This window comes from Giraffa tippelskirchi, chromosome 9, assembly GCF_054371585.1.
Source record: "Giraffa tippelskirchi isolate mGirTip1 chromosome 9, T2T-mGirTip1v1.2.pri, whole genome shotgun sequence".
Classification (NCBI taxonomy): Eukaryota; Metazoa; Chordata; class Mammalia; order Artiodactyla; family Giraffidae; genus Giraffa; species Giraffa tippelskirchi.
This window is the reverse complement of record NC_137283.1, coordinates 47,961,510-47,984,554: the sequence shown is the minus strand read 5'-3', so window position 1 is coordinate 47,984,554 and position 23,045 is coordinate 47,961,510. Positions and strand designations below refer to the sequence as shown.

The 23,045-nt window shown below is 56.3% G+C and overlaps 2 protein-coding genes across 19 annotated transcripts in view; one reads left to right on the top strand and one right to left on the bottom strand.

Annotated features, from left to right (window-relative positions):
- Positions 1–1,842: 1,842 nt before the first annotated feature.
- Positions 1,843–15,006, bottom strand: C9H3orf18 (chromosome 9 C3orf18 homolog). 4 transcript variants are annotated; one of them, XM_081525349.1, is made up of 5 exons: positions 14,867–15,006; positions 8,102–8,463; positions 5,017–5,042; positions 4,347–4,494; positions 1,843–3,113 (listed from the first exon to the last, which is right to left on the bottom strand). In XM_081525349.1, exons 2-5 carry the CDS (start codon positions 8,333–8,335, stop codon positions 3,033–3,035), a joined length of 489 nt encoding a protein of 162 aa, XP_081381475.1. In that variant the 5' UTR covers positions 8,336–8,463; positions 14,867–15,006; the 3' UTR covers positions 1,843–3,032. The 4 variants fall into 4 exon arrangements, with proteins under 4 accessions (XP_081381475.1, XP_081381474.1, XP_081381472.1 ...); XM_081525348.1 differs by lacking the exon at positions 14,867–15,006 and adding an exon at positions 10,997–11,867; XM_081525346.1 differs by lacking the exon at positions 14,867–15,006 and adding an exon at positions 10,098–10,408.
- HEMK1 (HemK methyltransferase 1, mitochondrial release factors N(5)-glutamine) overlaps positions 12,243–23,045 on the top strand; it is a 34,525-nt gene continuing 23,722 nt past the window's right edge. For 5 of the 15 annotated variants that reach the window (XR_014064114.1, XR_014064113.1, XR_014064112.1 and 2 more), the window contains exons 1-10: positions 12,243–12,314; positions 13,841–14,239; positions 14,530–14,621; positions 14,930–15,023; positions 19,151–19,285; positions 19,596–19,660; positions 19,936–19,985; positions 20,859–20,967; positions 21,815–21,910; positions 22,066–22,179. Coding sequence is in view for 9 of the 15 variants with exons in the window: in XM_081525336.1 (XP_081381462.1) it covers positions 14,030–14,239; positions 14,530–14,621; positions 14,930–15,023; positions 19,151–19,285; positions 19,596–19,660; positions 19,936–19,985; positions 20,859–20,967; positions 21,815–21,910; positions 22,066–22,179; positions 22,338–22,431 (1,059 nt within the window). In the remaining 6 variants the exon portion in view is untranslated. Of the gene's footprint in view, positions 12,413–13,840; positions 14,240–14,529; positions 14,622–14,929; positions 15,024–19,150; positions 19,286–19,595; positions 19,661–19,935; positions 19,986–20,858; positions 20,968–21,814; positions 21,911–22,065; positions 22,180–22,337; positions 22,754–23,045 lie in introns of those variants that run through there. The other 10 variants (XM_081525342.1, XM_081525338.1, XM_081525336.1 and 7 more) reach the window with 10 other exon arrangements.

Sequence of the window (23,045 nt, the reverse complement as noted above, 5' to 3'; positions counted from 1 at the left end):
ATGTAGATGTAAAGATACAGACATAGAGCGCGCGCGCATGCGTGTGTGTGTGTGTGTGTGTGTGTGTGTGTGTATGCATCAAACACATACACACACTCATCCTTTCTTCCTATTTGACATCTGTTCCCTCCCATCTCAGACGGCGCTGCAGAGACTGGGCTGGTGCTGCCCTCCCCTCCACAAAGGGTGGGGCTCAGTGATGCTTCTGCAAGGAATCCATTGCAAGGTCAGCCTGCTCTACAGGAGTTTCTGGGCTCACCCCCACAACTTCCCTCTATATTCTGAAGGCGTCCCTGGCATCTGCCAGCAGCTAGGCAACAGGATTTCTGTATTCACTTTGACTCGAAGGTGACACTTCACTTGATTAAACAAGATGGCCTCCTCTGAAGGCTTTGGTCCATGTCCACCCTTTGGCAGTGGGTACCACCCACTGCAAACCGCTGCAGCTTCTGCCTGCAGCCCTGGTCACTGCCTGAGGGGAGGCTTCACATATTACTTGTATGCAAGGGTGGGAGGCCAGGGAGCAGCTCCCAAGGGCCCCTTTGTAACAGTCAGCGCAGGAGCAGGAACGGCAGGCCGGTGACACCATGTCACACCATCTACCTGGCTGATGATGGTGAGGAGAGTTCTGGTCAACCCGTTAGCCCATGGGCACAAGGACACGTCACCAGGAGCCTTTTATCCCAATGTTTATTGATCCCACGCTCTATGAAAGGCCTGGGAACTCTGGGGGGGAATTTGGTTTTCCTCCAGGACTGAGAAAGACCTAGAAATCAGAAGGTGGGTGGAAAGGAAGAGGGGGTGACTGTGACGGGACAAAAGAGAAGGAAGTGGCTCCTGTCACCCCCAGAAAGTGGCCCTGTGTCCATCACCTCGCCAGACTCACCCACCAGGACCAAGGCCTGGGGCAGGCAGGGGGAGAGAACGGTGGCGGGTTCCTCCTGGAGCCCCCATCCTGGGCCCTGGGCCCCAGGGGTCCACCTTACTCTGTGGGCACCATTTTAGGGTCCCTCAGACGTTGGTCTTCTGCAGCTCCCACCTTCTTGGGCTGAGGGGCTATCCAACTAGATGGGGGTGCACAGCCCACACACCCCTCCTGTCACCCTCAGGAATCCTTCTGCGAGTCTGCTGAGGGAAGGAGAGCCCTCCACAAGACCAGGGTTGTCTCCAACAGGCCCGGCTGTCTGACCCCATTGTGGGAGACCCATGGGGTGTTTGGGGGCCCCACTCTCACCCAGAGCCCTGTCCAGGAGCCCTCGCCTCCAGCCCCCCCTCCACCGTCGGACTGGAGTTCACCCCTCCTTGTTTCCACTTATGCCAGCCTGCAGGCTCCGTTCTTTAGCGGAGGGTCTGGACGTCACTTTAAGTCCTGATTTGAGATTTTTCAATGCTAAAGCTGTGCAGTCCTGAGAAAGCCAGGGCATTAGGTCACCCCAGTGTCCAAACCCTCCAAACCCTTCTGAGCCCTGCAGGTGGGTTTCCACCCACCCACCACTGCAACCTGTGCTCTGGGAAAAAACACATTATTTTTTTCTCTTTTGTGTTTCAGACACAGGTTCTATGGGTCTCAAGCCCCCTCCCTCCTCTGGTCCCATAGTTCCTGTCCACTTGGCTCTCCAATCAAGGGGATAGCAGGCATGGTGACGCCATTCCACAGCTGAGGTTCAAGGCCCCGGAACAGCCTTGAACTCAGCACTAGAGGCATGCCGTTGGACAAATCAAGGAAAGACAGCTGGGCTGCCTCCTCATAGCTGGGATCCAAGTGACACCCTCTCCCCAATCCCTCCCCCATCCCACCCCTGCTAGGGTTTCATATCCTCAGTGTCACAGGCTCAGACTCTCTTTGTGTAAACGTCTTAATTACATCTTTAATGCTCTCACATGGAGATGCTGTGAGTTAAATTACAGTTTCTGCGCATCCCAAATTACCCGCAGCCCTCCAGTTGGCTCAAATGCGAACGTATTTATAGCATCTAGAGGAGGAAATAAATCCAGAACCTTCCCCACGAAGGCCTCCTAGGCCCTCACATCCTGGAGGTGGTGTTTGCCCAACAGAGGGTTCGTACCTGCCGCATTCGCGTCCGCTCCAACCAGCGGAGGTCAGCGGCGGCGAGGCTGGGCACGAGGCTGCGCTCGCATGCTCATGTGCGCATGCGTGCCCTACGGAGCCGCGCCCGGCTCTCGGGGTCTGGCTTGACCCAGATGCCCCAGACTGACAGAATGCCTGCAGGGCACGGGGTGGGCAGACCAAAAGTGATCAGAACCCAGACTAGGTCTCTTCTGTTTCGCAAGGGGCCATCCCCACCCTATTTCAGGGAGTCAGATCTCGCAGCCCGTGACCACTGCCCCCAGACCAGTAGCCTCTCCTCCAACCCTGGATCCCCAGTAAACACTAAGACAGGGGTACTGTTCCCGAAGCTGGTTACTGGCTTGTAGAGCCCAGTGAAGAGATGCGGTGGGCAGTAGACCCTTGGCTCGGCTTCCCCCTCCCGCCAGTCCCTGAACGCTGATGGCGGAGAAGGTGGCCCGTTTGACGTTCCTCTACATGCCTTGGGGTGGGAGTCGATGGGAGGGTGGAGTCAGTGTGGGGGTCTCCATCCTGCCCCCTGTGCTGGCTCAGGCGCGTGTCTGCAGGTGGGCACGGTGATGTGCATGCAGGAGGCCTCGCTGGGGATCTGGCCCCACATCCCTCCGCACCCGCTCCCCCGCCTCCCCTCCCCCTCAGCTCTCCTCGGAGCTTGAGCCCGGCCATAGCCGGCCAACAGGGAGGGGCAGCTGGAAAACCTCATGGATCCCTGTCATATGGACGGACCTCCTCCTGGCTGGGGTGGGGGGTGGGGTTGGGGGGTGAGGGTGGGGGCAGTGGGGAGGCCTCTTTTAGAGCCTGGAGAGTCAGCAGCTGGGTCCTCAGAACAGCTGGGGCCTCGGCAGGGCAGGTCCTGAGAGTTGGTCTTAGTGATCTTGGAGTGGGTGGCTCTGTGGGCACTGCAGCAGATGTCTTCGTCAGAGGTCCAGGCCTGTCCCCGGGCTACTCACGCGTGGATGGCATTGGCCACATCGGTGAACACCAGCCGACTGGGCCTCTGCACTGGGCCCTGAGAGGGGAGCGTGGTCTGCACAGAGACAGTCAGGGCATCAGGGACCTTGACTGAGGCCAGGCCCTCTCTGACCCAGTCACCTCCACCCTCTGCTGCTTACTTGCACTTGGCACCCACTATGCCTTCTGCCTGGAATGCCCTCCCATAAGCTCAGCCAAGAAATATGACCTGACTCCAGTGATTCCTCCCGTGACTCCTCCTGATAGCCATCCCCAGCTAGCCTTGCTTTCTCAGCCAGAGGCTGCGCTTGCCCTGGGGTCCCAGGATTAATTACGCATGTACCGCCTTCTCCCAGCAGAGGGGGCTCACCTCTGTACCCCAAGCCCCAAAGCTGCAGCACAGGGGCTGGCACAAGAGAGGTGCACAGGAAATGACTGTCAAATGGTCAGTCATCCCAAGAGTTGGGTGGACAGAGATTCTCAGCCCAATATACTGAATATCCCAAGGCAGCATGAGTCCTGATCCATGTATACAGAACTGGTAGCCAAACCAAAGGGTCTCTGACTCCCAGCCTCCACTCTTCCTGAATCCAGTCTCCCAGTGCTGCCTCTGTGGGGCTAGATTCCTTAGCAACCTGTGGGGTCAAGGCTAGGAGGGATGCAAACGGGCATCCCGGTCAGAGGAGGCCAGGTCTCTTCATGGTGCTCTGACATCTCAAGGACTGCTGGCCAGTGGCCGGGCAGCCCAGTGACTCTGGCAGGATAACCAACCACACAGGAACCCAACTCTGTGGACACGGGAGGTGAGTCTGCCCAGGGTCTGCACCTGCCTGGGGTCTGCCAGTTACTGGGAACCCACCGGTCTACTCAGAGGTGCCAGAATCTGACCCCAGTGACAACCAGCTCAGAACTGCAATCTCAGGAAGCAGAGGAACCCAGGGTCTCAGCCTCCCAGCATTCCCTCCTGCTTTCACCCTAGTTTCAGGGGCACATCCAAGGCAAGAATCAGGGTTTTCACTTGCAGATGAGAAAACTGAGACTGAGAGAGACCAATGGACCTTCCCAGGTGACCAGGTGATCAGCAGCAGTGCCAACTGGACCCCAAGGCTGCCCCGGCCTGGCTGTGCAGTGATCTGTGGGGGTCAAGGAGCAATTCTACCCATTTCTAAACCAACCCGACAAAGCCTATATAGCTGCCACCTGACCACATGGCAGGTGTTAGAAAGCTGCCCGGGAAAGGCGGGAGGGTGGGGGCAGGAGAGCCACGAACGGCCTGCGGGCTGGGTGGAGGAGCCTGGCCAGCGCCCACCTTGCCCTGCATGGCCTGCCCAGCGGCGGCGGCCTGCACGGAGGCAGCGTCCCGCCCGTGCTCCAGCAGCTCCTGCTCCAGTTCGTCTTGCTCCTCCGTGGGGTCGAAGTTGTACATAGGCATGAGCTGGTGGCGTAGCTTCTCCAGCCTGCGGGTGGGGGCAGAGACTGCTGGGGGCCGGGCAGACCCTTCCCCTCCCACCAGCCCTCCAGGCCCTGCCTGCAGATCACTGACACAGTCCTATTTATGGTCCTAAAACTTTCCCCGGGCTTCAATGAGAGACATTTCTGCGCATACAGTACTGGCTCTGCCCCTCAGATGGGTGGCCTGGGAGGGAGAGTTACCCACTCCTGGGACCAGATGGGGCCAAGGGTCACAGAGCTGTCATCCGTGGGGGCCATGGGGACTGGCTAAGCCAGGGGTTTTTGCAGTCCACAGCCTCTGTGGTGGGGTGTGGAAAGGGGAGTCAATGGCAGCAGGGCAAGGGTGGCTCAGCCCTTCCCAAGGGAAAGTGGTCACCCCAAATCCTGAGTGGGCAGGAGGGACTCTGACTCCCTGACTAGGGAGAGGGACCTTCATTGTGGGAGGACTCTCCTCCCCCACCTGCGTCCCTAGAGTCCAGCCCAGCCCAGCCCACAGGCTTCGGTCTTGGGGGTGGCCGGGGAGTTACCTCTTCTTCTTCCTGATGTACAAAACCTGCAAGAGAGGGAGCAGCATCAGATGGTCAGGGAAGGAAGCCCTAATTAATCCAGCAGTCCTTAGGACAGGGGACACACTGAGGCTGATGAATGGGAGACCTCTAGGACCCCTCTCCTCAGTGACCCCATCCCACGAACACCTACCTCCTACCCCATTTGGCATTTATGAGATGCTGCAGAGCCTGGGCTCAGAGGTGGGGAGCAGCCCTGCCTGGGAAGACCACAGTCAAGCCTGGCCTGGGGACTCACGGGCCCGCCCTGCCAGTACTGACAGTGGCTGCAGCCACTCAGTGCCAGCCTCAGGCTCCTCAGGGCTGCAGTGTGTGGTGGGGGGAGGGGACTTCAGCACACCCCCTCCTCTCAACTGTCCCCAGGCACAAAACTTTTCCCCATGTATAGGTGAAAAGTACAGGGGACAGGCAGAGGCCAGACTCCGCAGGGCAGTGGTTCTGGGCAAGGCTCTAGGCTGGGTTCCTGGGGTTTCCGGGGAGGTTGATGGTCCTCAGTGGAAAGGGGTTGAGGAGGAGGACCTGAGGCCCTGGACATCAGCTCAGACCAAATTCCTGAACCCTGATGCTGGAGGAACCTAGGAAGACCCCTGGGTCCTCACCCACTATTATATAGACTTGGAGATAAAGGCCTGGGCAGCCTGGGAAAACATCTGGGACCCAAGAGCTCCTGGCTGGAGCAGGAAAGCTTGGTACAGGGCAGTGGGGGTGGGGGAGGAGGGGGGAGGAGCGGAGGAAAGAAGTGGGGAGGAAGGGGGAGCAGGGAGAGGAAGGGGAGGACGGGGGTGAGACACGGGTGACCACCTGGGCAGGGACCCCAAGACTTCTGCCACCATCTTGCTCATCCCTAAACGTGTTTTTTGACTCCCAGAAACATGACCACTTCTGCCTGGGGGAAAGCCCTGTTCCAAGAGTCTCTCCTAAACCTGAGTGGCTCCTACACTCTTGGCGGCTCAATCACAGATTGAATGTGGTTTGTTTCCAGCCTGGCCCAGAGCTCCTCCTGCTGCTCATGCCTGGGGGACCCCAAAGGTGGAAAGAAACTGAGGTGCCCCTTGCTCCTCCATCCACCCCCAGGATGTGAGCAGGCCCCTTGCTCTCCTGTGGGTGGGAGGTGACAGGAGCTCCAGGTCTCTGGCCCAGACCCTGCCTGTCCTGAACCCCAGTGGTCTGCACTCCCTGCCCTGCCCCGTGGCCTGAGATACAGAAGGATCTTCAAGAGACACTAGAACCAATCTCCACCCTTTATCCTTACTGCTCCTTCTGTCACAAATAATAACATCTTTCCCCAACACATCTTCCTTTCCAAATCTTTCCCACCCTTCACTGTTGAGCTACAGCCCCACCTCTTCCAGGAAGCCCTCCAGCACTGCTCCTCTGATGTGAGGCATGCTGCCTGGCACTGATTTGCTCCTCCTTGCACACAGCATGGCCTGGCTCACAGTTGGCATGAGGGCAGATTCCCTAGTACTCAAGGAACATCTCTGGACCTGTCCCTGGCCCAGGAGCTGTTTCCTGCCCTCCACTGCCTTCGCCCTATAAGCTCCCTATCTCTCTGCTTTGGGACATAAAGCCATACACCATAGCTCTCTGAATGTGCCTCCAGAATGAAGAGTAAGGAAGTCTTCCCAAGTTCCCAGGATAAAATCTTTGGGTCTAGCCCCTGCTTTATCCCTGAGGTTCCGGTGGCTCTGTCTGTTTAACCACCACGTGGGTGCCAAACATTGGCCCTCTGCCTTGCCCTGTCCCAGAAGGCTGTGCAGGCCCCAGCCTCGCTCTGTGTGCTGCGTCCTGGCCCTGCCTGCTTGACAGCAGTTTTTCCCTGGCAGCAATCCGGAGCCTGTGGGGCCCATATGGTGACCATGGTTTACCAGCAGCTCCAGCCATGATGGACCATCCACAGCCCTATTTGTCAGAGCAACATGCTCCTAGGTCTCAGGCCAGCTGTCAGAGCCCGTGAGGGGCAGCAGGCCGAATGCCACCATTGCTGGGCCTGCTGGGGGACCTACGGTGCACCCCTACCCTTCTAGGTCTCAGCTTATACAACCTCCTTTGGTGACATTCTGAGTGTCCATGTATCATCTTAAGGGGGGAGTCCATGTCTTTTTTTTTTTTTGGCTGGGGGATCTTAGTTCCCAACCAGGGACTGAACCTGGTACCACGGTAGTGAAAGCACCAAGTCCTAACCACTAGACCACAGGGAATTCCCAAGGGAGAGACCATATCTTCAGCAGCAGATCTCAGATCTGGAAGCATTGTATTCACTCTCAGGGGGACACCTGGAGCCTCAGCCCAGCTCATCTCTACCCTGATTCCTGTCCAACTCTGCCCCTCCTGTGACACTGGGGCCAGGTCTCCATTGTGAGGTCTCAGCCCTAATGTTGCCTCCTCAGCTGTCCCTGACTACCTGGCCTATAAAGCCCCCCAACCTCCACCCAATTCTCCAAGCCAGTCCCTATGGGCTACCCTTGGCACCTTTGGTTGTATCTATCTCTCACTCCCTGTAAGAACTTCAGGACATTTTCTCCCTCATCCCTGGGGTCCTGAAGGCTTGATCCAGGGCAGGTGCCCATGAAATAATTGCCAAGTGAATGAATGAACACTGCTGGCAGGCTGCTGTGCCCAGAGCATCCTATCCAGACTCTGCAGCCCATGATCTTTCCCAATTATCTTCTGGTCTCTACTCCTGTAAGGCCTCCACGCTCACTTGCCTCGCTGTCCTGCTCACTGCTCACAGAGCCTGCTGTCTGCTTCCACACTTCTGCCCATCAAGACCCTCCATCTGAAACGCCCTCCACCCCAAATCCTACATGGCCTTCACGACCCAGCTCAAAATGCCATGTATTCCTCAGAACCTTTTTTCTTCCGATTGGAGGCAGCCTCTCTGGTCTCTGGGCCCCCACATAAACAAATCCCTGGGAAAGGAAAGGATTGTGCTATCACTAACAGACCATTGTGTTCTGACTAGATTCTCTAAAATCTAACTGCTGATCACCCTTCTGCCAAGTGACGGCCATGTGGGCCAGCCCCAGCCTGCCCCAGCTCTCACCATGGCCACAGTCAGGCCGATGATGGTGATGATCCCAAAGGACAGAAGCATTGTGCCCACGCCGGCAGTGCCACCAGCCACGTCAGGGATTCTGGTGTCATTAAAGCTGGTGACTTCTGGGCTGAGGGTGGTGGTCTCAGAAGCTGGCTGGTCTGTGGCAGGCTCCAGGTCAGACTCAGAGGTGGGTGGGCGGCTGCTGATCCAGCCCCGAGCAGATGGGATCCTGGAGTCCATGCCGATGCTGACAGACTGCTTGTGGTCAGCCAAACTGCCCACTCACTTTTGACATCGGGGGTGTCCCAGCCTGCGGCCCCTACTACCCATACAGTGGGCCACGTCCTTGAAAGGGAGCTCTGTGGGTGCTGGAAAGAAAAAAAAAATGAGGCTGAGGAAGGGACTCTGTGGTGAGATGAAGTCTTCCTAAGTTCTGAAGGCACAGGGGAAATCAAAGTTTGAGGGCAAGGGAAAGTTCAGGGACCACCAGTATATACGCTTCATATACTATAGATTCCACGTGCATTTAAGGACATGAAAATGAAGCCCTTCCCCCTCTTTGTGGGTAAGATGATCACAGCGATCATACTTGGAAGATGTGAAAGGTAGTGGGGAGGTTTGAAAGAAAAAGTCCACTTCCCACCCCCAGCCCCTACTCCCCACGCTCTTCATCTTCTTACGTCCTGCCCGCCCGCCCCCTGCCCCCCACCATCCCTTACCTCCTGCTTGGAGGAAAAAAATACTGCAGCTTTTTCCTTGCACAATGATCAGACAGGCCTGTCTGTGAATTCTGGTTCAGCCACTTCACTGAGTGACCCTAGGCAAGTCAACCACCTCTCTCTGTCTCAGTTTCCCTGAGTCTAAGCTGCGGGCATTAAGGGCACCTCCCTCACAGAAAAGGTGAGAGGGTCATTGACATATCAGAATGAAGTAGTCTCTAGAAATGACTTAGCTCAGTACAACCCTTATACACAGTAGGCACCCAGTAAATGTAAGCTCTTCTCCCTCTGGCCACTCCATTTGGGAAAGGGGGGCCACAGAAGCCCCTGAACCCACTGTGCTGTGTGTCGTCCAGCCCATGCTTGGAGGGAGGGCAGGGACAGGTGTGGCGAGGCAAGAAGACAAGAAGGAGAGAGAGGCTACATTCAGGGCCTCTGATGGGCTTTCTCTGTAGGCTCTTGGGTCCCTGGACCCATATAGGGGAGCCAGAGGCTGCCAGGGACCAGGAGACAGTCAAGGAGAGCGAATCTTCAGAGGTAAGAATGGAGCTCCCACTCTGAGATGACTTCTCCTACCCATCCCTCCTCACTTGGGAGCAAAGGGTGGGCGATATGCCCAGTCCAGGCTGTGACTTTGGCCTTCCCAGGCCAAAAGACCCTGGATAAGTCGAGTGGAAAGAAGTCCCAGCCACATTGCAGAAGGGCGGGCCTAGGGAGAGGAGGAATGCACAGATCATGGCTGCGTGCACACGCTGTGGGCTAGCTCATGGGTATATGTGGCATGCCTCCCTGTGCAGGTGCATGGGTGTGTGTGAGGTGGGCACACACACACACACATGGGTGTGTGTGAAGGGGCCCAGGATGGCCCCTTAGCAAGGGGCAAGGCTGGCACAGAAACGTGGGATGGGAGAGGCTCATCACCCCTCTCTGTCCTCTGCCTCTAGGTAGGCTGGGCTTGTCAGGAGTCCCAGGTTTTTTCTTGTTTCTGCCACTGACCCCGAGATGTGACCTTGGGCCAGACCCTTAACACTTGCTCTGGGGCTCTGTTTATTCTTCCTTCCAAAGGAGAGAAAGGGCCCTGCTCATCACTGTTCAGGACTGCCTCATGTTCCAAAGGGCAAGAGAAGGAATCGGAGAGGAAAAGGGTTGGGCGTTACGACCTCCGAGAACCCACATACCGTTCTCCACCAGGTTCATCATTCCTCGCTACTCCAATCCCCATCCCCACCTTCGCCCCTCTGATTCCTCCATTCTTGCACAGAAGCGGCGACCTCAGCACTTACTTAATCCTCTCTGGGGCGCAGAGCTCAGCCGGAGAGGTTAGGGGTGGTGGCGACCGGCAGGAGGCGGGGGCAAGGTGGGGAGGGACCCCCCCAGCTCCTAGGGTAGGGGGCGGCGGGTCCGACCCGAGGTCCGCCCTCCCTGGGTGGACCTCCTGGGCTGTGCCTGTGACGTCGCACCGCCCACAGCCGAGAGCTCGCTCTGCCGGCCTGGACAGGGACAGGCCGGGCCGGGACCCACCGCGGGGGTGGGGCTGAGGCCAGCAGCCTGGAGTCTCCGCGATGCTCCAGCTATTCTCCTCCCTGCCAGCCCCGCGCCCCCGGCCCCGGATTGGCTGTCAAGCCCAGAGCCCGCTCTACATTGGTCCGCTGGCCTGCCGCTCAGATCTGGCTCTGCCCCCAGCGAGAGCGGGAGCCGGGTAGCAGTTCTCGCAGACCGCTGCTCATTCTCCGTGGCCCATGTAGAATCGCGCGGGGGACTGTGGGGGCCCAGGCCTTTCTTAAGGGCAGAACTCTAGCCACCGGCTAGCCCGGGCTTCATCTCCACCGGGACAGACTCTTGCTCCCTAAATGCAGGTGGGCACAGGTTTGGGGAGAGCACTAGACTAGGAGTCCTTGAGCCAGCGTTGAACTCTGGCTGGACGCTCCACTAGCTTGGTGAACTAGAGCAAGATGCTTCTCCTCCCTGGCTCTCAGCTTCCTGCTCAGATGGGCTCTGGTGTGGGGGCTGTTGGTAAATGGTACCCACCTCTGGCTAGAAATGAGGCATCTTTCAGAGAAATAGGGAGATGGAACGGTATTATTATTGGAGAGGCATTATTGGGCAGCTGGACCTAGGAAAACCTACATATACCCCTCCATCCAGAGCGCGACCACCTCTAGAGTGAGGAGCTTTCAGATACCTTCTAATTCTCAGGTTTTCAGAGGAGCTTATGTTCAGTTCAGTTCAGTCGCTCAGCCGTGTCCGACTCTTTGCAACCCCATGAACCGCAGCACGCCAGGCCTCCCTGTCCATCACCAACTCCGGGAGTCCACCCAAACCCATGTCCATCGAGTCGATGATGCCATCCAGCCATCTCATCCTCTGTCGTCCCCTTCTCCTCCTGCCCTCAATCTTTCCCAGCATCAGGGTCTTTTCCAATGAGTCGGCTCTTCGCATCAGGTGGCCAAAGTATTGGAGTTTCAGCTTCAACATCAGTCCTTCCAATGAACACCCAGGACTTATCTCCTTTAGGATGGACTGGTTGGATCTCCTTGCAGTCCAAGCGACTCTCAAGAGTCTTCTCCAACACCACAGTTCAAAAGTATCAATTCTTCGGGAGCTTATGGGGATCGCTTGTTAATAGCTTGTTAGAAATGCAGATCCCCGGGTGTGGGACGGAGCCTCGAAAACTGCATGTTTAATAGTAGTTTAGTCAACAGTAATCTAGTTAACGATAGACTCGAGTGGCATTGGCAGACCACACTTGAGAGACCCTGCCATGAATTTTATAGGAGCAACTGAGGCACACAGAGAGGAGCTGGTGAAAGCCCCTCGACGAGTCAGGATTCAAACCCTGGTCTACTAATACTTCCAATTTAGAGCTGCCTGCTCCAAACCCTAAAACAGGAGTTAGAGGGTCAAGAGCGGCCCTGGGGTCCAGTCGCCACCTGGTCCTGTCCAGGTCCTGAACACTGGGTGTCACTCCTCAAATTAGTGCCCGCCCCAGCACTGGGATACGCCCACGTGCCGCTCTACCCACCCACAGGCTATGTTAGTCCACGCCCCTGCGCAAAGCGCCGGATCCCTTGAACTCCGGGCCGGCTGATGACACGCTTCCGTTCGGGTGGCCTACACATCTCCGAACCCGGTACCCGTCACCGCAGGCTAGAGCTGTATTCCTGCTGTGACCTTCAGGAAGACTGTCTGGACCAGGCCACCAGGGAGCAACCCTAACACAACACCACCCTTTCCCACCGTGCGCCTGCAGAAGTAGTGTGCAAGGCGTTCCCATCCCCCTTCCCACTGGCCCACAGGGGCGTCCGAGTTGGAACCCAGCGGCTCTAGGAACCCTGGAGCTGGTCGACGGAATCCGCCCGAGCCCTTTCTCAGTTGAACCAACCCCGGAAGCAGAGTCTCTCGGGGGGGGGGGCGCTCACATCCGGGTTATGCACATCCGGGAGCCGAGCCCGCGGCAGTTTCTTCAGGCTGGCGGGAAAGTGGAGTAGCCTATTAGAAAGGTATGAGCAACACCCTCGAGACCTCGAGTTCTCCAGAGTCCTGGTAGCCTTCCTCAGAAAGTCTGCGTCCCCGTTGCACAGATGGAGAAACAGGCTTGGTGAGAGACAGTCTCGCCGTGCGAACCGAGAGGGAAGCTGCACTTGACTTCAGGCCTCCCCCACTCCTTGGGCAGCGCTCTGGTAGTCAGAGCTGCCTCAGGAGTCTGAAGGATTTGTGTCTTGCCTGGGACGCATACTAGCTGGGTGACTTTGGGCAGGTTGCTTCCCGTCTCGGAGTCTTCTTTTCCTTCCTGCTTGTCTCTGAAGAGCGGCACCTAACAGTTGTTTAATAAAGGCTAGTTTGAACCCAGGTCTTTGTAAGAGGAAAGGAGACCACTGATTTGAAATGTGTTTGTGGTAATTTTAATATAAAGTTGACAAAAATTGTCATTTAAAAGTTAGTTATTTGTGTCTATTTATTTTTGTTTGCGCTGGGTCTTGGGTCTTCCTTTTTGCACTCAGACTTTCTCTTGATGCAGTGGGGGTGCTTCTCATTGTGGTGGCTTCTTTTGTTGCAGAGCACAGGCTCTAGGGCGTGTGGTTTTCAATAGTTGTGATTCATTGACTTAGTTGGCCCATGGCATGAGGGATCTTCCCTGACCAGGGACTGAGCCAGTGTCCCCTGCATCGGCTGGCAGATTCCCAACCACTGAATCACCAGGGAAGTCCAACTAATTGTTAGATTTTTAGTTGGCAGTTTATGCTGGTGTTTAGGACCATGGGTTAAATTGGGTGGAGGGGTGATTTTCAGCATACAAATCAGTGATGTGTATGTGTGCTAAGTCGCTTTGTGTCCAACTCTTTGTGACCCTCTGGACTGTTATCTGCCAGGCTCCTCTGTTCATGGGATTCCCCAGGCAAGAATACTGGAGTGGGCTGCCATGTGCTCCTCCAGGGGATCTTCCCGACCCAGGGATCCAGCCTGCGCCTCTTATATCTCCAACATTGGCAGGCAGGTTCTTTACCTTGGGAAGCCCACAAATCAATGACAGTACATGCTAAATGTCGAAAGCAAAACTCCCAAGCAAAAGCAGTCTTCTCCCCTAGTAATACTAGTTAAGAGCATGTAACATTGACTCCCTCTGTGTGTTGAGATGCCTCCCAGGCCCTTGACATTGATTGACTGACGCACTGCTCACCAGGGAGTTTGTGTTATTTTTTTCCTCTCTTATATGGAGGAGGAAACTAAAGCTCAGAAATAATGATTTTTCCCAAGGTCACATTCTCTGGGTCAAATAGATCTCTCCAAACCCCAAGCCTACCAGCCCATTTATTATCAGGGACTGAACCATGGATTCAGATAACTTGAGCCAAAGACCTGAAGAAAATGTCACTGACCAAGGCAAGAAAACTCAAATAGGTGGGTGAGGGTATAAAATGGAGTCAGAGAGGGTATAGCAAAGCGTGCCCTCTCACAGGCAACAGGTCAGAGAAGAGTGAGTCCCGCGAGGCTCAGCTGCTGTCCTGGTTCTCCTTCCCTATTCCAGGGCAGCTGCGACCAGGACAGCTGCGTCTGAGGACCAGCCATGCTGAGGACCCAGAGCCTGTGACCTCTCCCTCTCCATCCAGCTGAGGCCAGTCACCATCCGCAGCAGCTGACATCACAGGAAAGACTTGGGCACCTCAGGGAAGTACTCAAGGGATCCTTTCCCTGAGACGTGGAGCATCGGGGCAGAATGCTGAGGGCCCTCCTCTCTGGCCTGGGGTGGAGGAGAGGCGTTTGGGGCTGCGCCTTCAGCTCATGGCAACCCCATCAGCCTCCAGCCGGGTTGTTGAGTGCCACCGAAGTGGTCAGCCATTGGACAGCGGTCTTTGAGGAAAAGGGCATCCCTGAGGCCCGGGAATCCAGTGAGTACATCGTGGCTCATGTCCTTGGAGCCAAAACAGTTAAGTGCAGTGTTGTCAGGAGGGCAGGAATTGGGGGGAGGGAGGCCCTGGGGAAGGGACATCCAGCCTTTTCCACTTCACTGAGAGTGCTGAGCTGAGAATGATGGGATTTTTCTGAAGGAATGCCTTAGGCAAATACTTAAGTCATCCATCCAAGAAACTATTACAGTGTGTGCCAGGCACTAAGGCTTCAGGGATGACCAGGGTGGCCAGTGTTGGACCCACCAGCATCATCAATGAAAGAAACCTGGGTCAGGGGAGCCAGCCACTCACGTTCTCTGTGGGTCAGTTTCAGAGCCTGAGGCCGGGACTTTGGACCCAGCCCCTGACCCCTTGGCAGCTACAGTGTATCCAGGAGCTGAGTAGCTACCGATTGCAAAGGTGAGCGCCATGGACCAAACCTGAGGGCTCTGTATGGGGAGCAGGGTCCAGCTTCCTCCAGCCCCACCAAGTTCATGGTTAAGGAGGAAGAGAGTGTCCAAGGACTCGGAAGGTATTGGGATGAGAGTGATGAGAGAGGGGTCATGGTAGTAAATAGAAGACAGGGAGGAATGGGCTTGGTTAGGAGTTCCAGGGCACAGGAGGCGTGACCCTACCCGACACTTTTGGCCACAGTGTTATCCCACCTGAGACATGGCCGTGTTGGTCCATTTGCTGGCACTGATGATCACCTGCTTCCCCCTCTGCAGGATGCCTGTGCAGTACATTCTTGGTGAATGGGACTTTCAGGGTCTCAATCTGAAGATGGTACCCCCAGTTTTCATCCCTAGGCCAGAAACGGAGGTAGGTGTGCCCACTGGACTAGACAGGATGGGATGAAGGGGTTCAGGGTGCCTGTCTTGTCCCAGACTTCCACCAGGGGGCGCTGGGGCCCCATTATTGCTATCCTTTAGAGACAGCGCCCTTCCTGGCTGGCTGGATAGGTGGGGCCAAGAGGAAAGAGGTCTCTTGCAGGCCTCCTTGACTGTCATCACTTCCCAGGCCACTGTCCCAGCCCTTGGCTGTCAGTGGCTCATGATGGCCCCACTAGTGCTGCCCACCAAGTACTCAGCCTATTCCTGTCATTTCCCTAGGAGCTGTCCCACGGGCCCATAACCTACCCAACCCATGGGAAACAAGTGCCTCCTCTTCTTCAGGAGGCAGGGCAAAGTGGAGAGGGCTCCTGCTGAACATCTAGAAGCCTGGGGCAGCTTTGTGACCTCGGGGAGCTTACCGCCCGCCCCCTCTGGACCCAGATAATGAGAGGGTTGAGCCTCCAGACCAGGGAATTGTTTGGATCCATCCACTTTCTAGTCAGATCACTGCCTGTGTTTCTCAGTTTACTAGGACAGAAGTGTGTGGTCCCAACATGCTTTCTGTAGGTGAGGCACCTTAATCCTGGGAGAAATGCTTTCTAGGGTCTTGGGCTTCCCCTGACCTTGTAGGTGGCAGAGCTGGAAGCCAGAGAGAGCAGAACAGGTGGCAGGGTAGGACAGTGGGGGCTGGTAGGCAAGTCAGAGGGCACCAGGTTCTGAGAAAAGGCACACCCATTTCTGGGAAAGATCAGACCTCATCCACCTGCTCCAGCCAGGGACCCAGAGCTCCTCCTCACTTTCCCAGCCTCTTCCCCAGCCAAGAAACCCTCTGACCCCACTGCCCTCTACATCATGTGGCTGGGAGGCCAGGTTCTTACCTTACCGCCCAGTGTCAGGGCAGGGACAATAGGGAGTCTGAGACCTTGCTGAGGTCACAGGGCTGCCCGGACAGGGGGCGTGAGGCAGCACTCGGACATCCTGTCTCCTGGGTCAGGGCCCCTTCCCTCACAGGGGCTGCCGCATCTGGGACTGGATGAGCTGGGGTGGGTGCAGAGCCAGAGCAGGATGGGCCTGCTACCTGCAGGCTTTGGGGGAGCCAATCTGTGACTCCTCCAAGCGTGCAGCGTCTGGCCAGGAGGTCACTTACCATCCCCCGAGGCTGCCCAGGGTCAGGGTATTGGAAGGAAGCTACCATGATGACCATTTGTCCCTTCAGAGCTGACCTGGCACCAACTGCATGTTTCAGGGTTCTGACTGTTGGGTGTGGACTTCCGGTTCCCATGTGGGCCCCCACTCCTTTCCTGGGTGGATCTGGGCCAGGAGAGCGGCTCTGCTGTCAAGAGTGGGGGAGGCGGGGGAGAGACGGGAGGCTGCGGTGGGGAGGCCAGGTCCTTGCTTCACTGTATACACATTTCTCAGAACTTGCCAGGTTGCCCCAGTGTGAAGCCGCATCAGGGGGTGCCTTACCAAGAACTTGAGAGGACGTGGCCTGTGGCGGGGAGTGGGGAGAATGAGTGCACGGGAGGGACCGTGGTGCTTGTGTTCTCTCCCTACATTGAAGGGTGGTTTCTGATGATAGATGCAGAATTCTCAAATGCAAAGTTGTAGGCGGCATGTGGCCTGACCAGTTGGGTTTTCCCTGGGGGTGGGGAGGTGCTGCAGTCCCAGCCTGGTGGTGTGTACAGTAGGAAACCCAAGGGTGGAAGCATGAACCGTTCTTGCCCAGCTTGGTGGGGTGTGGGAGGCTCAATGCTCTGTCTGTGATTAACTTAAAGGAGGCAGTACTGCTTTCCTGGGGCTGCCCCATCAAGAATGTAATGCCAATGTGGGTGCTCCTGGCACCCAGGTCCTGCTGAGGCCTTGGGCCAACCTCTTGAGGGCTGTGGAGTCCTGTGGAGGCAGTGGCTCCAGGCAGAGCCGACAGCTGCATGCTCTTTGCCTCCTTCCCACGTTCCCCTCTGCTCCCGTCCTGCTGTGTTCTTGGATTCTTCCCTTGTTCACCTGGAAAAGGTGCCCTGGGCCTGTGACCAGTTCAATCTTCAGTTCTTCCAAGGAGCCACCAACTCTCAGTCGAGGAGGCACTTTTCTAGGTGAGGAAGTTTCTGGACCTGTTAAGAGTGATCTCCACTCCTACCCACTGTGCCTCAGGTGGTCCTACAGCCAAAATGATCCCTCCATGGTCTGGAGTGTGAGAGAGGCAGAGGGGCACTGGTGGCCCAGTCTCTCAGATTCATACCTTGCCCAGGGTAGCCATTCACACATGTGGTGTGTGTTTCTGAGGTCGGGGTGTCTCTGTGAGGTGGCTGGCCAATGTGGTTGACTAAGAGGTCATTCTCCAGCCAGGGTAAGTCCGTCTGTGGCCCGGAAACCAAGAGAAGTTCACACTCCTGACAAGTTTCGTCTGTCCGACTGGCTGCTCAGTAGTTGGTCTCACCACTGAGACCGCAGTCTCCTGGCCACAGCCCTAGACTGCTGGCTCTGTGCTGGCCCCAGTGCTGTGGACCTATCTTCCTGTCAGCACTCCAGTTCTCCAGTGGTGCCTGGTACGAGGATGGTGTGAACGAGTGAGGGGAAGCCCTTTCTGGCTGGAGATGGGCTGTCTCACCCTTTGTTAGCAGCTTGTTTGGTGCAGAAGGGGCTTGGAACAGGAAAGGTTGGACCCACTAGCCAAGTTCTACCTGCCTTGGACTTGCTACCCTGGGGACGGGTGAACTTTGCTCCTGGGTTGGGGTGCCTGAGAGGATGAAATACTTCTGGGGACTCAGCACTGAAGAACTTACATGGAAAATGGGTCTGAGTGATCTGGAGCCCTCTGCCCTGTTGGGTGTAACTTGACATTGAGGGTTGGACAGACGGGGGAGTCTGAGGCTCGGAGGGTAACTTCCTGCAGCCACTGAGAGCTTGCCCAGCACTTGGGGAATAGCCAAGAGGTATCTCTGTGGGCCAAGCTCTGCCCATATGGGACACACTGTGATGGGATAACCCCTGGGCTTTGCGTCATGGAGCCTTCAGTCTGGTGGGAGAAGCACACCCCATCCTAGACCTTGGCCCATAGTGAGGAAAGTCATGGGAGAGAGAGCCCAGAGGAAGTGGCTCTCTTTCATATGAGGGAAACACCCCCTTCCTGACCCCTCCCCTCATTCCCTGAGCCAACCCTGCCTGGAGCCCCAGAAGTCCTCACCCCCAGGGGCCCTCTCCGGCCCTCTTCCAGAGGGCAGGTCCCTTTGAGAAGGGACCGTACTGCCCTTCCCCTGCTCCACGCCTGTCACCTTGAGTGCCCACTCTATAGCTGTTCAGAAACATTTGGGCCAATGGGCAGCAGCGGCCTTTCACCCTCACCGTCACGCTATATTGGCTTCCATGCACAATCTGCAGGTGGCAGATAAGTGAGTGAGACTTGAAGCTGTAGTTTCTAAAGTGACAGTGTCTGAAAATGTTCCCCTGCCACCAAGGCAGGTACAGTGTAGTTAGGCACCTCCTACTCTGCCATGCCCACTTATCCCATGCCCTGTATGCCACAGCCCCCTTCAGATGTGGGGCTCAGGTAAGGCTGTATCACCTCCCTGCCCCTCCATGGAGGGAATTCCCTGTCCTTTTGACCTTGGGGCCTCTCTGGGGAGGCTGTGGGAAGCTGGGGACACATTGGCCCCTGATTGTTGGCCACCATGAGCTGTAGGCCACTCTCCTGGTAAGACCTTGACCCCTGGGCCTCACTTTTCTCAGTAGGGTTTAATTAACAGATTAATACAGGGAATGTTCTAGAAGCAGGACCAGGCGCAGAGTGGGTGGTCAGGGACCATCAAGTATGATTCTTAACATTGGTATGAGCACAAAACAAAAGGCTATCTGTAAAGGGATTAGCTGGGGCTAACTGAACACCTACTATGTACCATGCATGGGATCAATGCTTCATGAATGTACTTTTGTTTAATCTCCATCTGTCCCCAGTGAGGTGTGTTATCCTCACATTTACAGACAGGGAAGCAGAGACATAGACAGACAGTGACCTGCCCGTGGCCCCAGCTGACATGAAGTTTGGTCTGGCTGTGGTCATCCCCTTCCTCCATTCACACAGGGGCAGATCAGCACCAACACTGAGATCTGTCTGCCTTGCAGGAGCTGGTTGAATGGGTGCTGGAGGAGGTAACCCAAGGACCCCGTGTGGTGGGAGCTGAAGGCAGCCCCCTCATCTTGGAGGTGGGCTGTGGATCAGGAGCCATCTCCCTCAGCCTGCTGAGCAGGCTTCCCCAGGTGAGCCCCCTGTGCATGGGTAGACTGACTGGCACTTGCTGCCCTTCCTGCTGATCCCTCTCCCTCCTATCTCTGTCAGAAGTACTTGGGGGAAAATAACGGGAAGTAGGAGGAAGACGCCTGCCCCAGCCCACATGGTCACAGCCTCTAAGTCCCATGCCCTTCCATCTGGCCAGACTCTGGCCACAAAGAGGGAAAAGCTATTGAGCATTACCTTCCTCTTCTAGTAGAGGGTTGGAAGAGGGCCCTGGTCCCCAGGCCTGACCTCTCTGAACATCCTGCCTCCCGTGTACCCTTGTTCTTGGGGCAGAGCCGAGTCACTGCTGTGGATAAGGGAGAAGCCGCCATCTGCCTGACCCATGAGAATGCTCAGAGGTAGGTGGGCTTGAGGGCAGCGGGTCAAGGTGGGGGAGTCAGATTTTAGGGCCTGATCTCAACCTCTGTCTAGGTATCAAACCCACTGACCTTCACACCCAGGAAGGAGGAGGCAGTGGGGGTGGCCTGTTGTAGGTCCCATAGGGTTACAAATGGACAGTGGACACCAGGTTTCTTGCTGGTCCAAGAAGGGTTTAATCTCCCAAGAATTTGTAGCCAGGGGTAGAAGTCTGTCCCCACCTGCCATGCTCACCTTTACCTTCCTATCTCTCCAGGCTTCGGTTGCAGGACAGGATTCAGATCGTCCCCTTTGATGTGACCTTAGGTACCTTTCCCACTCATCTTCCCTGGGTGGAGATCCTGGGTTCAGGTGCTGCTGGGTGGATGAGGCACTCTACAGAGATGGAGGGAGGGTTTCTCCAACCTGCATTCACTCACCCCCACACACAATCTCAGACCAACCCTTGCTGAGGACAGGCAAGTCCCCTGTGCCTCCTGAGCTGACCTGACCCATGAAGGGACTACCCACAGGATCTTTTTTACCTTTTGTATCCTCCATAGTAAATGAGTTTAATTAGGGCTTGCTGTTGTCAAGAGATAAGCAGAAGCTCTAGAGAAAGCCTAGGGACCAAAATACTTGAGTGTCTGCCTGGCCCATACAGCGTGTCCTGGGAGTTCTGGCTCCATTTCAGATTCCGTCACGTCCCCACAGGATCCTTGAGCTTCATGTACTGTCTCCATGGAGCGTGACACCTGACATAGGATGGGGCCAGTAAAAAGAGCCACTAGAAATCAACTGACACAGGCCAGGCTTGCCCTCCATAGACTCAGTCTGTGTTAGTTTTGAGGCAGAGTGTGTTAAGGCAAGTAGGGCTGCAGAGAACAGAGGCTCTTGCTTGGCCAGGTAGTCAGAGACGGCTGCCTGAAAGTGGCACTTAAACAGTGTTGCTTATTGGGGAGGTTTTTAACAGGAAGGAGAGAAGTCAGGGACACTCCAGGCCATGTCAGAGCATATACACTCCCACCCAAGCTGCCAGCTGGGGTCCCAGGACCCTAATCTGTAAGTCTAGTTTATCAGGTCCAGAGATAGGGCCAAGATATGTGACTTGGGGAGAGGGATTACCCAAGGGTCACAGCAGTGTGTGGAGCTTCCGCCCTTCACCTCCCATTCTCTGCCGTGTGTTCCCTTTGACCACAGTGGAAAGCTGGGCACACCTTCTACCCTGGGGCCCTGTGGACCTGGTTGTCAGCAACCCTCCCTACGTCTTCCACCGGGACATGGAGAAGCTGGCTCCTGAGATTCTCAGGTATGGGGTAGCCCAGGGGGGCCAGGCCTGAGGCCTAGTGGAGTGGGTCTGCCCTGGAGGACCACATTGGGAGAGATGTGGAGGCTGGGGGGCTGAAAGGAGCAGTAGTGTTGAAAGAGAGCCTCACTCTGGAACCCACAGACCTACTTGGGTTCAGCACCTGCCTTCCCACTTAAGACCACTGAACATCTCGAGCCTCGGTTTCCTGCCTCTGAAAGGGGACTGATGGAGCTTTGCTGGGCCAGGGGGCGGGCTCTGTGATGACTAAGATATCAGACAACAGTATACGATACTTGGAAGGTGCTTGGATGGGTGCACCATTTTCCATAAGACTGAGGCCTAGAGATGGAAGGTGACTTGTCCAAGGTTGTTTGGGGGCTTAGCTGGAAAACTGGGACTATGACCCTACTCCAGGCTTTTTACTGAGCCATTCAGCTCTCAAACGGGCTGAGAACCAGGGGTCGCCCAGGAGCCTCTGGAGGAGGCCATAGTTATGTGTGTCAGGGTGCTGGCTGGCTTCCCACTTCCTGACTCTTAGGAGTGATTAGTGCCAGTTCTCGGCTTCTCTAGGCCAAGAATAGGAACATCACTGTTGTGGGGAGACCCTCATGCCCTGAGGACAGTCAATGGGATTCACTGAGCATGCCCAGCACTGCTCCATTTGGGGGGTGCCTGTGGAGGTGGGCATTGGAGCTGCCATCATTTGGGGGCCTCTCTCTCGGACCTCAGACTTTGAGCCCAGAATATAAGTTCCACAGAGCCCTCTTTATGGAAGCCCTGGTCAGCTTCTCTGTACTTTCTAGATACCTCATCCCAGGCCCTCACCTCCCACTGTTTTCCTCTTCAGATATGAAGACCCAGTAGCCCTGGATGGTGGTGAGGAGGGCATGGACATCATTACCCACATCCTGGCCCTGGCTCCGCAGCTCCTGAAGGACTCTGGGTATGGAGGGGGTGTCTCCTGGATCTGACCTCCGCAGCCTTCTCCCCCCGACGTGTACTGGGCCTGCTTTGGCCGTCACCCCTCCCAGCTCGGGCAACCCAGAAGTGTAGGTCCAGCCTTGCCCAACTGAGCTGACCCATTTCTCCCTCACGTAGAAGTATCTTCTTGGAAGTGGACCCACGACACCCAGAGCTCGTTGGCAGCTGGCTTCAGAGCCAGCCTGACCTGTCCCTTGATCTCGTGGCTGTACGCAAGGACTTCTGTGGGAGGTGAGACTCAGCCCTCTCCCCAGCCCCCATGGACCAGCCATGCTGGTCCTTCCACGCTGACCATCACAGCTCTGGCCGTGGGGCAGGTGTCGCTTCCCACTCCCTGCTCATTCCCCAGGGCCCAGGTAGTAACTGGCTGCTTGTCCCTGTCTCTCTAGGCCACGGTTCCTACATATCAGGAGGTCTGGGCCACAGCGTGGTTCTCTTGTGGATGCCTGGCCAGGGCGCCAACCTGCCAGAGTGCCTAGCTGACATTTCTATCAGAAATGCTACTTGGAGGGAGGTAGATGGTGCTGTCCAGAACCCCAGATGCTTGTGGCATTTCCCATGGCTCTGTGATTCTTCATGTTCCATGATTTCTAGGAGACTGGGGAGTAGGAGCAAGGGTTGGGGTGTCCTTCCTGGGATAGCAAAGGGCAAGGGTGCCCACAGTGCAGCTCAGGAGCTGAGAGGACCCAGGTTCCCAGTCTGGCCCCATCGTGTCAGTGTGGCCAAGGCAGGTTGCTGTTTCTTTAGGGGAATTGCTCTGGGGATGTTGAAAGATACGGCCAATAAAGTGGCAAGAGACCAGCAAGTGATGGCCTAATGTTTTGTTATTCCGATGTGTGGGTCCCCTGATGGCTTGCCTCTAGGCTCTGCTGGGGATGAGAACTTCCTTCTGCCCTAGCAGGGCTGGCTGGCAGGCCCCAGCTAGTGGGTTTGTGGGAGGCAGTGTAAAGAAAGGCACATGGTTGCTCCTTCTGGCCTTGAAGTTGGGGTGCTTGGCACTGAGTGGCTCCCTTCTGAGGGCTGGCTTAGCCGTTCAGTGGCTCGGGTACACTTAACACACACCCCGACTGGGCCTGGGCTCTGAGCACGGGAGCCTC